At 46.5% G+C, this 14,543-nt stretch overlaps 2 protein-coding genes across 2 annotated transcripts; one reads left to right on the top strand and one right to left on the bottom strand.

Annotated features, from left to right (window-relative positions):
• Nucleotides 1-3,604: 3,604 nt before the first annotated feature.
• LOC129487993 (ribonuclease 7) lies at nucleotides 3,605-5,488 on the bottom strand. Its single transcript, XM_055289568.1, has 2 exons — nucleotides 5,408-5,488; nucleotides 3,605-4,893 (listed from the first exon to the last, which is right to left on the bottom strand). Exon 2 carries the CDS (start codon nucleotides 4,851-4,853, stop codon nucleotides 4,383-4,385), a length of 471 nt encoding a protein of 156 aa, XP_055145543.1. The 5' UTR covers nucleotides 4,854-4,893; nucleotides 5,408-5,488; the 3' UTR covers nucleotides 3,605-4,382.
• Nucleotides 5,489-13,468: 7,980 nt separating this feature from the next.
• On the top strand, nucleotides 13,469-14,400 carry RNASE13 (ribonuclease A family member 13 (inactive)). The gene has a single exon (XM_055289567.2). It carries the CDS (start codon nucleotides 13,478-13,480, stop codon nucleotides 14,012-14,014), a length of 537 nt encoding a protein of 178 aa, XP_055145542.2. The 5' UTR covers nucleotides 13,469-13,477; the 3' UTR covers nucleotides 14,015-14,400.
• Nucleotides 14,401-14,543: the final 143 nt, after the last annotated feature.

The following is a 14,543-nucleotide window of genomic DNA, read 5'->3' as shown; positions in this document are numbered from 1 at the left end:
GTAGAAAAGTCTTCTCCCCAGTCTACCTCAGATAGTCTCCCTTCTAGGAGAGCCAGCTCATCTAGCTCCAGTTCTTGGGTTACTTTCTTTACTGAACTCCATTTCCGCTCCTTTACTCCGTGTTGAAACAATTTAAGTCCATCTGCACAAGACTGGGCAAAGCTCCCCTGGACACCATCCTCCTCTGTCCAAGCTCCCAGCCCCAGAAACATAAATATCTCATAATTAAGCATTCTGCTTTTCCCATTCTTCAGCTTTCAAGTGGGAATGCATCATAGTTCAGCCAGCCTTGGTATTTGGCCCAAATTATTGTCTTCTTGTATCTCAGCTTTGGCTTTTGGAAGGCTGAATAGTCAAATTCCTATTTCATCACTATTCCTGGCATCCTTTAACTTGGCTGTGATCAAGGTCACACGAAGGATTGAGTGACTGTCAAATCTAATCAGGTAGGGCACCACTAATGAGAATAAGCCAGGCCATTTGGATTTATTGTTAATATCTGAATAGTTACTTCCAAATATTGGTGAGTATCCTAGATGTAACTTGGAGTGAAATTTTCCTTGTGAACTTAAAAAAAATTCTTATATTGAAATTCTACCAGCCAGTGGAAGTATAAATGGATATTTATTATTATTTATTATTTTAAGAAAGATGCTATTATTAATGGTTGTGAAAGCTTATATATGAAACAATTATTTAAAATTTCCACATGGTTAAAAAATAGGAAATTAGTTGACAGATAATATAATTAATAGGAGAGAGTGTGTTAGCTAGATAACTTTAGGAAGAACCTTATGTCCCTTGATCAACAATGATTTGAACTGTGCAAGTCCACTTACATTCAAATTTTCATCTGCTTCTGCCATCCCTGAGACAGCAAGACCAACCCCTCCTCTTCCTTTTCCTCCTCAGCCTCCTTAACGTGGAGACAATGAGGATGAAGACTTTTATGATGAGCCACTTCCACTAAACGAATAGTGAATATATTTTTTCTTCCTTATGATTTTCTTAATGACAATTTTCTTTTCTCTAGCTTACTTTATCGTAGGAATATGGTACATAATACATATAGCATACAAAATATATGTTAACTGAATGTTTATGTTATTGGTAAGACTTCAGGTGATCAATAGGCTATTAGTAGTTAAGTTTTGGGGGAGTCAAAGGTTATACTTGGATTTTCGACTGTACAGTAGGCACCCTTAACCTCCATGTTGTTCAAAACCCCACTGTACCTTCTGAGACCAAGGTATGTATGTATGTATGTATGTATTTATTTATTTAGAGACAGGCTCTCATTCTGTTACCCAGGCTGGAGTGCAGTGGTGCCCAGGCTGGAGTGTTACCCAGGCTGGAGTGCAGATCATGGCTCACTGCAGCCTCGACCTTCTGGGCTCAAGAGATCCACCACCTCAGCCTCTGGAGTAGCAGGGACTACAGGCATGTGTCATCATACCCAGCTAATTTTTGTATTTCTTGTAGAGATGGGGTTTCACCATGTTGCCCAGGCTGGTCTCAAACTCTTGGGCTCAAGTAATCTGCTTTGGTTAGGCCTCCCAAAGTGCTGGGATTACAGGTGAGAGCCACTATGCCCGGCTGAGCCCAATGTATTTACAACAATTTAATAAACAGCACAACTAGTATTTAATTTAACAAATAGTACAAAACAGAACAATAGAAATTAGATTATATCATAATTCTATCTACGATTTAATTAATCTTTTTAGAATTGATTGGTGTATTATCATTTATTATGTAAATAAAATAATCCCTGAAGAAGTATACATATTTGAAAGATTGTTTTGAAATTGAGACATAACTTACATAAAATACACAAATCTTTTTTTCTTATTTATTTTTATGACCACCTGCTGCCTCTTGAAACAAATCTTAAGTGTACAATTCAATGAGCTTTCACATAGGAAACATATCCAGACCAAGAGTAGAATATTTCCAGGCCCTCAGAAGGCTCCCCCATGCCCCTTCACAGTCAGTACTTCCCCAAGGCTACAACTATTCTGGCCTCTATCGCCACAGGTTACTTCAGAACTTTCTAGTTATTTAATGCTATTTAGGTCAACTTTTAATGCTATATTAGGTCAACTTTCAAGAAAAAGTTTTATTTGGAAATTCTTCTTATTTTGGGAGGATGCATTGAAGGCATAATTTTAGCCACTTTAAATTTTGTGAGGAGAATGTCTCTAAAACCATATTATCCATAAGAAAGATCATCAGTAAAGAAGATAGAGTTGTGAAAAAAGAATAAAATGAAGAGAAAAATCGGCTGCCCCAAGTATCTTCCTTTTCTATGCACCACAAGTGAAAATCATCTCTTTAGGATGGTAAATGCAGTATAGTGACCACAAGAGTTCAAAACAAATTCAGATTTTGGATAAACTTCAGATTTATTCAAGAATTCCAGAAGTCCATTCGATGATGGCAATGTTCTGTTTCCGGGTAACAGTTGCTTTTACACTCAGTTGTTTGGCTGTGGTGACCAACTCATCCACTTATTGGCCCTCATTCTGTTAGAACTGTTTAATGATCTGCTCTCCTTTCTTTTAATCATCCTTTCCTTACTTTCTCTCATCATCTCAGACAACGTGGCTGCCCTCCCAGGATTCTGCCTGCGGGCTTGTCCTCTAACCCACTCATGATCATCACTCTGGCAGAAGGAAGTCTCTGGGGAGACTTTAGTGGGGGTGTTTGCCTTGGTCTGCGTGTTTTCCAAAGATGGATATTGCTACTACTAGTTATGATTTAATACCTATCAGTACTCGGGGCTGACAAGAGTTTCATAGATATCTTTTCCACATCTTTACCTAGAATCCTGTTTGGCAGGTAGGATTCCTCACATTTTGCTGTAGAGAAACAGACTAGCCAATTGCTCGAGGTCAGGTAGACGGGAGTCAGGATTTACACCTGATTCTGTCTGGCTGCAAAGCTTACTCTGACTCTAGGTCAGTAGTAAAAAAGCACAGGAGTTGATGGGGAGGGATAGGTAGAGTGGAATCCTCAGCAAGGTCAGGAATGTCTTATAATGAATTTGGGTTTGAAATAGGACAGGCATGGGACACAATGCAGCTTTTTTGGGACTGAGATAAAGGAAGAAAGAAGGGGTTGGTGCTGGTCAGGCAATGCTAGAGAGACCATCAGGGCTGGTCAATACCAAGCCATACCTTCTCCAGCTCCACTCACCAGAGCGAGAGAAATGGTATCTGTAGCCCACGGGGACAGGGAAATGGCATTTTCTCATCTCAACCCCTCAGGCCTGGGCAGACTGCCAGAGTGGAGAGCCAGGGTAGCAATGAGGCAGGGGAGATCATTATCAGGAGGAAGGAAGCTCTGGCAGCTCCCACCAGCCTGTTTGTGACAAGCAGGCTTAGGGCCACGGAAGTCCCTTAAGGTCAAAGGAAATGCGATCCTGGATCTGTGGGATGAAGCTGAGACACTCCCTTTACCTATGTCTTCAGGCCAAGGGGATCTGGCCAGAGCCAGGCCCAGGGCCTAGGCTGGAAGAGCAGTGGTCTAGAGAACCGGGAGGAGCAGTTAGAGAGGAAGAGAGAGAAGTAATAAGATGCCAGAACACCTCATAAACAATCTCTTGGCTAGAGAGGTAATGACATTCATTGCAGCCAACACAGGGTGACTGGCTCTTCAGAGCACTCATTTCTTCATGGATGAACTCTTACCTAGTTCACCTCTTGCCCCTGTAACAGTGACTTCTTTCTTGCCCAACTGGTAGAGTAGAAAGTACACTGCATTTAGAGTAAGGAGACCTAGGTTCAAGTCCAGGTTCTGCTACTAATTAGACAAGCTCTTTAATTAATTAAGCTTTCTAAAATCTAAATTTCCTCATCCATAAAGGAGGCATACAATCCCTGTCAAGTCTATGCCACAAGGGATTAGAGGATTCACATGGAAGCTCTACACAAATATGAAGTGGCATTTATTTATATTTTTCTTTGCTTCAGGTCACCTCACTGCCACGTCAGAGCTGGGGAAGACTTCTAGTTCAGGAACAGAAACAGCTGTGTCCACAAATCCCATATGCCCCTTTTCCATTTATTTCCTCTCCTTGTCATGCTGCCCTAATGCCAGGGGGCAGGGGAGACACGTGCAAAGGCAGAGACCAGGGAACCCACCGCCCTGAGCTTGCTCTTTCTTGGGGATAAGCATCTGGGAAAACAGCAACAAAAAGATGAAAAGCCATCCCTCTAGACCTCAGCTCACCAGAGTGTCAGCTTCAGCCTCCCAGCAGAGGCTGAACCAGGAAGAGCCCCAAGAGATGAGGGCAAGAGAATGCTCTGGGTGTAGGGGAGTGGTGTGGAGGCCTGGAGAGGGCACTGAAGCTCAGCCAAAGAGCAAGGCAGTCTGGAAACCTAAAGGACTCTGTCCAAGTGCACAGGAACCAGGTGGAATTGCTGAGAGTCCTTTTTCTGGGGAGGCTTACAGGCCACTACGTAAGACTTGTTCTGTCGCTTCTCTTTGTACCTGCAGTTCGGATACTTCCCTGAGGTGAGCTCACACATGGTCAGGGACACGGGCCCGCGGCTCTGGTGGCAGTTTTTATCGCCATTCTTGCAGGCTATTTTGGGGGTCTGGCAGGTGGTGGCCACACTGGAGAAAGGCTCTTGCAGGAAGGTGTTGACGTTTTTGCACCGTTTTGTGTGCTTGTTGATGTTTTTCATGGCTGAGTTGCATGCTTGAGGGCTGGGCTGCACGTGCTGAATTTTAAACCACTGAGATGAGGTCATGCCCTTGGGCTTGGCATTGACTGGGATCTCTGCCACCCACAGCCCCAGCAGCAGAAGCAGCAGAAGGGGACAGAATCCTGCTCTGGCTGGTGCCATCCCTCTTAGGAGGAGCAGTCAGAATGGAGGGCAGGGGTCGCTGGGACAGAGGTGTTCAGTCGAGAAATTAGTCCTCCTATACCTGCTCATATGTGCTAATCACCCATCTCCCTACTCGGTTGTCTCCTTTCCTCACTTTGTGTCTCATCTCTGCCTCTTCTTCTGTGTGTCCACATCCACTGCAGCCCCAACACCAACCCTGTGGCCCCATCTCTCATCTTGTATTTCTGTTCCCTTCATTCTGTCCCTGTTGCCTGTCACTTTTTGTCCTCTCCCCTTTCCCTTAAGTCTCATCCCTTTTGTGTCTCCATGTTCCTGTGTCTGTGTCTCATCCTCTCCCGATTCCCATCTCGTCTGTCTTCCCATTCTTTTTCACTTTTCGCCTCCATCCCCAACATCACTCTCCCCTTTCCCCAATGCGTGTCCTCATCTCCCCTAAATCCAGTCCTTCCCTCCTTTATCCATTTTATCACTCAACCGAGTGTACTCTCAGGATCAGAACCCATCACTCCTTCTCTGTCCTCGCTCCTCCCCAGATCCTGCCACAGCCTCACCTTTGTGCTTGGTCTTCGTGCTGGGATTCCTGCTCAGTGGGCTGAGGCGGTGTCCATGCACTCCCAGGCTGTCAGATCTCTGAGGGCCTCTTCTCACTCCTGAACTCCTTAAGAGCTGGCCCGGGCTACGCTGTGTCTGTTTGGGGGCGGGCTGGGAGCATCACTGGATCAGGAAATGAATCAGGTTCATGCCTCTCCACTTACATGTCCCAAATACGTGGACACCTAAGGATGCCTGTACCTGCCTAAGCATGTTCAGCAATGAGGAAGCTTGAATCGTCACATTCGAAGACTGTATTTGTTCCCTGGCCACATGGTTTTAATGACTCTTTAATAAAGCAGCTGACCCAGGTGTCAACTGAAATCAATTTCAGGAAGAGTTGTCATTTATATCCTCTCATATACACCTCTGGCCCATGATCCTGGGAAGAGTCAATCACTGTGGTGTTAAGGGTTGCTTCTTCTCTGACCTGAGGTACAGATAGGACAGCCTAGAAAGATGCTTTGTCTGGTTCCTTGTCATCTAGAGATACTGGTTATCTTTCGGAGGGGATGGAACAGACACGAGGGAAGTGGGTGAATCAACACTGTCACGAGGCCTGGCACCATCCCCAGTAGTGAAGCCATTCCACAGTGATTCACGGGCCTCTCCAGTTCCAGGTACCAACCAAGGCCACATGGCTTTAGCTGGAGAAGGCAGCCAACACCTCTCAATTTCACTTGTTCCCTCCCTTTTTTATTGAAAATTGCAAAACTTTAATACTGCCCAAATGTTTGTGTTTAAAATGCTGTTGGTGTTGCTGCTCTTGACATCCTGCCTTAGTGCTTCCTTCACCTTGTATGTCCTGTTCCTTGTGGTGGTTACAGCTGTGTGGAGCGTCTGGGTCAGTGCTACTCCAGGCTCTTGTGAGCTTGGAATACGACACTCAGGAGAACCGAGACGCCAAGACAGAGAAGCATCACCCTCTGTGGGTGAGAAGGCCTGTAAAACTGAGATGAGTAATATTTTTGTTTTCAGAATTTGCCTGTAAGTAGTAGGTAATAGAATCTTGGGCATGCTTCATTCATATGGTCAACAAACATTTATCGAGCACCTACTAAGTGTCAAGGTACTTGGGATATATCACTGAACAAAAAAGGCAAAAATGGCCAGGTACGGTGGCCCACACCTATAATCCCAGCACTTTGGGAGGCCACAGCAGGAGGATTGCCTAAGGCCACGAGTTCAAGACCAGCCTGGGCAATGTGGTGAAACCCTGTCTCTACAAAAAATTTGAAAAATTAGCCAGGCATGGTGGTGCATGCCTGTGGTCCCAGCTACTCCAGAGGCTGAGGAGGGAGGATTGCTTGAGCTTGAGAGATAAAATCTGCAGTGAAAATCATTGCACCACTGCACTCTAGCCTGGGTGACAGAGTGAGACTGTGTCTCAAAAAAGAAACCAACAAACAACACAAAACAAAGATAAAAGTCCCTGCCTTTGTGGAGCTTACATTCCATTGGAGAAAGACAGTAAAAAAAACATATACTTTGCTGAAAGTGATAATTGCTAGGGAAAAAAGTAGAACAGTATAGGGGTTGGTGGTCAGTAATTTTACGTAACATCGTTGAAATCGCTGACTCTGGGGCAGAGACTTGAAGACAAGAGTGAACTTGTGATTATCTGGAGGAAGAATGTTCCAAGTGAAGAGACTAGCACTACAAAAGCCCCAGAGCAGACAGATGCCTAAGGCGTCGGAAGAACAGCAGCGTGTCCAGTGTGGCTGGAGCAGGTAACCGAGAGTTCAGGGAGGGACCAGAGACCAGGTGATTGGGAAGACTTACACACCATTTGAAGACCTGTGACTTTTACTGCAAGCACAGTAGGGAACCCTGGAAGGGTTCTAAGTAGGTGAATAAAGAACTTGTCTGCTTAAAGGATTACCTGGCTGTTGTGTGGATTATAACTCTGGAGAAGTCGCACAACCCATCCTGATCATAAGGTTTGTGTTCTGGTCCAGAATTTATGATTCTGAGTCAGGAGGATGGGGAGTTTGTTTTGAGGCCAGGAGGACATTATTTTAGTAGCTGGACAGCACAGCTGTGGGTTGGGGGTCAGGATGAAGGATCTTTAGAAGAAAAAGTGGTGTTGGAGATGAGAAATGCCACTAGATGGCAAAAGAGAACCAAGAACAAGTTCACACGGCCTCTGGCTCTTCCTGGTTTGTCCTCAGCGAGGCCTTGGTTGGGGGAACAGCTGTTCACTTATTTGTTAAGGTATCCCAAGCTTTGCAGGCTGAACTTCTGGATAGAAGTTCTGGATAGAGAATTATGCCCCTGCTGCTGTAGAAACATGAATGTTAGGAGATAAAATCCACGGTTTAAACCAGGCTGTGTATCCAATGTGTGTCCGGCCAGTCTAGCCCTTGCAGTGGAGGCTGGGTGGAAGGCTGCAAGCTCATTTGAATGCCTAGCTGGGTCTCCTTTCTACCTCTCATTATCCCAGAGCGGGATGTTTTCAAGCCATGATTTAAACTTCCCTCTGCACTTGTGTTTTCCTGACATTATAATTATCCTAGTTTGCTCTTCAACTCGAGTATGCTGGGCTGCGTGGAAGGCTGCCTTAGGACTATGTGAAAGTGAAATAAACATGGCCCTACTGCCTCAGTCCAAAGGGAAAAGAGAGTAAAGTTTTAAGTTTGCACATGAAAATCGAAATAGAGTCAAACCTGCCATATGTACAATTCAACTGAAATCTTTGTTTTGCCTCAATTATTTGGATAAGGGAGGTGATTTTGTTTGTGTGCCCAAATTATCCAGCTTCCAAGATCTGCTTCACCTTGTACTTGGTAGGCTAATTTTGCTATTTTGGCTTCACTGCATTCATGGGGCAACAGGAAAAGATGGAGGAAGGGGGACAAGTTTAGGAAGAACGAAAAGATTCAGGCATCAGGCCGGGGACTGGTTGAGGAGTTTCACAGGAGGAGAAGAAAGACTTAGAGAGAGAGAGCAAGAGCAGAGGACAAAACGGTGGGAGAGAAGACAGAAGGGAAGAAAAAGCCCCTTACACCAGCAATCTCTACCCCTACTTCCTTCTCATTCTATCGTCGAAGTCACTGCTGTTGGCCCAGCTTCTCCTTAGGCTGCTGTTGTGTGTGTGTGTTTAAGTTGGGGCGGGTGTTGTGAAAATCCCAACAGTGCCAGGTGGACCTCTGCCTGTCTTCCCCACAGGACAACAGCTGCTGCTTCCTCTCGCCTGTGCTGGGAGGGAGTGAAGGGGGAAGGGAGAGAGGAGGGCCGGGCCTGGATTGGTGCCTACCCTTCAGAGCCAAGCCTCTCTGCCTTCCGGAGTTCCACACAGCCTCTGGATACCAATGGAAAGCCCGTGAGAGTTTCCTTCCGAGCAAAAGCAGATCCAAGTTCTGTTATCCTAATTTTGTTGGTCCTTTGATAAATAAAGGTAACGGGCTCATTTTTGTAGACTGAGAAAGTGAAACATACAGCACAGCAAGTTGAGGTCAGATGTGGGACTTTCTTCAGGTCCTTGAATTCCCATGACCTTTCCTGGAACAGTTGTGGGTCAGGAGGAGGCAGCACTGACAGAAGTTTGGAATCCTTGGCTCCCAGACCAATGCGTTTAGACAAGCCAGGATGGAGAAAAGAGGAAACTGATTTGGGGGTTCACTGGGGCCTTGTCTCACAGGCCCTCCCAGCTCCCCATTTATGTACAGAGCGAAGTATCATTTCCTTAGCCTGGTAATCAGGATCTGCCACAATCGGGCAAACCTGTCTCTCTAACTTTATCTCTGACTTTTCTCCCACTGAGTGCCTCAACCCCAGCCAGACTGGTTTCCCCCCATTTTTCAAGCATGTCTTTCATAATCCTCTTTATCTCCACTTAACTTCTAACTTCACCATGAGATCCATTTCCAAGCCAGGGTGACCCTTCAGGAAAACTTTCTCTGACCCTCCCAATTCAGAGACATCTTTCTCACCTCTAAATTCCTACAGCATTTACTGTCTTCAGAATGTATAATTTTCTGCCTTGAATCACTGGTTATTTCTTCATATGTATGTATTATTTTTCTCTTAGACTGTTAATTCCCACAAGACGAGGACCACCTGTTACACTTCTTTTGCGCATTTCACAGTATATAGCATAATGCCTTGCATATAAGTGACCCTAACTGATTCAACTTTTAGAAGGCATTCCGTCTGCTCCTGAATGATCCCAGTCTGAGGTGGGATTGCCTCCAGCCGGCAGAGATGGTTAGCAGATGAGGAACTGACAATGCAGCTTCTAGACTTCAGCCCTGGGTTTGAGGTGATGCTATGAGAAGAAGGCTGAGATGGCTGAGGCAATCCTTCAGGTTCAAGGACAGCCCAGGAACTGTCCATGACACAGTATATTGTTTGAGCAACTTGAATTGGACAGGGCAAAAGATAATGCCAATGAGATCATGGTGAGCCCACTCAGGGCAAAATTTTGGGGTTCTCCTCAGTCATAGGGAGTCACCCTTGTACCCGCCAGCCTAGCCAGTTGTTCTATAAATGCTTACCATTGGGGAGGGCAGGGAGAGAATGTGTAAATGGTTACATGCAGAGGGTCATCTTTACAGGAAAAACAACTCAGTTATTGTTTCAATGGTGAACTATCAATACACATTTTGCTGGTGGAATCAGTATCATTACAATCAACATTTGATTAACAAAAATATTTTGAAGTCCCAGATGTTTATCATTTTTTTAAATACATAAGATACAAGTAAGTGTGCTTTGGCTAAGAAATTTGATTAGCTAATTATTTAGACCAGGGCTTCACAACCTCGGTGTTATTTACATCTTGGTCTGGATAATTCTTTGTTATGGGAGCTGTCCTGTGAAATGTGGGATGTTCAGCAATATCCCTGGCCACAGGCCAGTAGCAATTCCTGGTTGTGACAATGTTTCCAGACATTATCCAATTGTCCCTGGAACTACTGAATTAGACATATGACCTTGAGCAAGCCACTGTCACTCTAGAACTTAGTTTTTCATCCCTAGGGTAATGCTTGTGTATGTAAAACCCAGTGTAATGGGGTAACAATCCCACTAATCTCAGGCTTACAGAGCACATGACACCATGATGAGGATGTCAGAATGGATGAAGTAATCTTATGCATCAGCACCTCTAGGATAGGATTTTAGGGAACAGATCACCAGGATTGCAGTTGGGAAGCCGAAGGCTCATCATCATTAAATCATTTAAGTCCTGAATGCTTTCCTCTATAATGTGCTGTTCAGTTTCTGTAATTGTGCGGCAGAAGTGAGTGGCACTGGGTGTGGGGAGTGAAGAGTGGTGATGGGTGGGTGGGGAATGAAGGAAGAGGAAGACCAAAAGGTATAAAAAGTCTCTTTCTATTCTCAGGGAAGCTGCAGCCTTGAGGGATCAGGGAAGAGGTGGCATGATTCAAGGCAGGGACCACAGTGTGGTTGGCTTCCTCAAAGCAAAGGCTTGAGTCAACCAGGCTCAGGCAACGCCCTGCATTGGCACCCACTGAGTGTTGTCTTGTTGAGCAGCCTGAAGAATACAGATGAGCCACCTGCCCATGTAGACTCTATCCTTACTTGCTTGACTGTGCCCACTTCCTTGGCAAGGTCTTCCCAGCAGAGGCTTTCTAAGTGGGACCTCTGGGTCGAGTCTTTCTATGAGCTAGCACCATAGAATAGATGGGGGTGAGAAGGAGCGGTGCAGCAGCAGGGTTCCAGATAGAGGAGACAGTAGGAGATAGGGCATGGAGGAGGTGGGGGACAAGGTGGGAAGCAGGCAGGGATGCAGATGCAGTTGTACACATGGGCGGGTGCAAGATCATGGGAAGTCTTATGTCCTGTGAGATGCAGTTTGGACCATACCCTATGACAAGCTTGTCCAACCCATGGCCTGCAGGTCACATGTGGCCCAGGATGGCTTTGAATGCAGCCCAACACAAATTCGTAAACTTTCTTAAAACATTATGAATTTTTTTTGCGTGTTTGAAGCTCATCAGCTGTCATTAGTGATAGTGTATTTTACGTGTGGCCCAAGACAATTCTTCCAATGTGGCCCAGGGAAGCCGAAAGATTGGGCACCCCTACCCTATGAGAAACAAGCTATTGCAGAGTTTTAGATGAAAGAAGGGACCACATTTTTTCTCTTGAAGTTGTATAAGAGATGTATTTGAGTTGAGTCTTACTGGAGTTGGAGTGTGTGTGGTGTCCAGGAGATGAGAGCATTCACTGAGGAAGAAGTAAGAATGGAAGAGATGGGCTTGGGAAAAGTTTAAGATTGTCAGGGCTGTGTGACTGATGCACTCAGGCTCATATTGAAGACTCACCATGTGCCAGGCGCTGGTCTAAAAACTCTTCGATATACATCTTAATGGATCCTAATACTGCCATGAGGTAAAAAATACTATCCTCATGAACAGATGAAACAAGGAAGCTTTCAGTGGTTTAGTAAACAGATAGATGGTGTGCAGCTTGTAAGCTGCAGAGGCAGGATTCAATTCCTGGTCTGTTTCACTCAAAAGCCTTGATCTTAACCACCATGCAGGACTGCCTCCCCGTATCTGGGATTGGGGAGGTGGAGGGGTCTAGGATCACTTTCAGGTTTCTTGCATAGGTAACCGGGGAAACTGAGGTAGACAGCACAGGAAGAGAAACAAGTTGCGGGGAGGATGGATTCCATTTTGGACTGTAGTTTGTGCTGTCAGAAAGTGCCAGTTTAGGGGGCTCTACATGAGGAACACCAATCTGTCTCTCTGAGGCCTTATTCCCTCCTCCTGAGCTATACTGGGGGCGTTGGAGCATTCAGCTTTCTGTGTTCTGACTCCCCTTTTCTGCTGTCCAGCAAAGGTAAAAAGGCTCTCCTAAGAGGAGGCCCCAAATCTGGAAGACACCTTGCAGACAGACAAGGCTGAGTGACCTGTGGAAGTCAAGGGCGAGGGCTAGCAGGCTCCAGGGAGCTAGCTCTTTGATTCTGATGAAAGGGAAGATGTTGATGAAAAAGATAGGAGTATGGCCCTTTCCCCAGCATGGCAAACCACTCAGAGACCAACCAACAGTAAGAAATGGATCACACCAGGCTCTGGCATCCACAGCTTTTCATGTTCAGGTTATGCTTTCAAATCCAACCTGCCAAGTTTGAGGCTTCAGAGTCAGCATGCAGAGATTTCCAGTAGTGCTCAAACTCTGACAGGGCTTGAGGTCACAGGTGAGGGCTGTGGGTGTGACAGGAGTAAGGCTGATAGGGACTGTGGGGAGTCCACATAGAGGTCTTTGATTCTCAGCCCAGCACTTTGGTGGGAGGCCCCTGAGTACATGCCCTGCTGGGCTCCCGTGAGTGGGATGACAAAGTGGCGAACGCTCTGTTCTCTGAGGGTCAGGAATAAGAAGCACTTTGTTCCTCAAAACATAACAGTGCTTTCCTACTCACCTTGCCACGAGAGCACAGGCTATGGAAGAGAGAAAACATCAAAGAAAGCCCAGGCACTTAGGAACTTTTGGCAAGGAGGTTGGAACTAAGCGTTCCAATGACACTGTAGAGGAGGAGACCAGATAGCAATGCCTCTTTCCTCCCACCCATCCAACCCCCTCAGCACAGGGGCTCATCAAACTCAGGGGACATTCCCTCCTCCCAGACTGATCTTTACCCAGAGACCTTTCTAGCCTCTCCTCATCTCTTGACTGTCTTGGCCGCAGCAAGAAGAATACACGTCCCTACCCAGCTGCCTTCAGCTCCTGTCCTTCCTCCCAGCTGCCAGAGAATTGTCAGGTCAGCCTGCTCCTTCTTTCTTCTCTGCGTTTTTTACTAGCAGGAGTGCCAGGGGCGCAAGGATAATTGGGAAGAGTCTCTCACCCAAGGACCAATTAGAGCTCTTATTCTGCAAATGCAGCTCACAGACTCTGCAGAGGCCGAGATTCTGTGGTGGACCAAGGGAGCAGGGGTGGCTGAAGGTGGCTGGTTGGCTGGGAGGCCTTGGGCAAGCATCTCCTTTTTCTGGGTCATGAGAACTTGGTTATGGGTGAGATGATCTCTAAAGTACTGTTGGGTTGGGAATGCTGGAGGCTCTGGGATGTGGCAGACAGCCACTTCAGGCCCACTGCTGCCCCCAACCACCTTAACTCTACCAGCAGGAGGAATGGCACCAGTTGTGACCTGGCTCCTTTTCCTCCAGCTTGTTCTAGGGCCAACTCTGGTCATGGACATCAAGATGCAGATTGGCAGCAGGAACTTCTATACCTTAAGCATTGACTATCCCAGGGCTAACTACCCAAAGGGTTTCCGGGGCTATTGTAACGGTCTGATGTCCTATATGCGGGGCAAGATGCAAAATTCAGATTGCCCAAAGATCCATTATATGATACATGCCCCTTGGAAGGCCATCCAGAAGTTCTGCAAGTATAGTGACAGCTTCTGTGAGAATTATAATGAATACTGCACACTTACCGAGGATTCCTTCCCCATCACGGTCTGCTCCCTGAGCCACCAACAGCCACCCACTAGCTGCTACTACAATAGCACCCTAACCAACCAGAAGCTCTACCTACTCTGCTCCCGCAAGTATGAAGCTGATCCAATAGGTATCGCTGGTCTCTATTCGGGAATTTAATTCCTGAGCCACTCCCCAACCTCTACCACCACAGGCCAGCCTGTCTCCATTTCCAACACTCTGATCCCTGTAACAAGACTTCCTTCCTGACTTCTGAGGCAGGCGGGGTCCCCTCCCAAGAGACCAAGTGGGTGTGACAATGTCCAGGGCTTTGATCACCATGCAAAGTGGTGCTATCGTCTAGGTTCTTTCCAGCTTGTTTACCCCCTCTTCACCCCCACCTCCTCCTCATCCTCCCTCTCCCAGAGACAGTAAAACCCACCCAAGAAGTTGACTGTGTCCAGTTGGCAGTGACTGTCCACCCACTGGGCCAGATCCTAAGTCCTGGATGGAGGCCCAGGGCCTCAACTGACACCATGGCAACAGGCACCACCTCCCCATCCCCACCACCCTCCTCATCTCAGCCTCCCCCAGTTGCCTTATAATTCCCTCCACTCACCCACCTACTCAGGGGATATGGCTAGCTATAGGAACCTCCCTGAGGCCCTCAGACTCACGTTAGCCTCACTTTCCCACAACCCCCAGTTTC

The sequence above is a fragment of the Symphalangus syndactylus genome, chromosome 8 (assembly GCF_028878055.3).
Source record: "Symphalangus syndactylus isolate Jambi chromosome 8, NHGRI_mSymSyn1-v2.1_pri, whole genome shotgun sequence".
Lineage (NCBI taxonomy): Eukaryota > Metazoa > Chordata > Mammalia > Primates > Hylobatidae > Symphalangus > Symphalangus syndactylus.
The sequence above is the reverse complement of the archived record's forward strand: the minus strand, read 5'-3'. Positions and strand labels throughout refer to the sequence as shown.

What these genes read in the sequence shown, in the direction of transcription:
- LOC129487993 (XM_055289568.1), bottom strand. Translation starts at nt 4,853, where the DNA reads ATGGCACCAGCCAGAGCAGGATTCTGTCCCCTTCTGCTGCTTCTGCTG.
- RNASE13 (XM_055289567.2), top strand. Translation starts at nt 13,478, where the DNA reads ATGTGGCAGACAGCCACTTCAGGCCCACTGCTGCCCCCAACCACCTTA.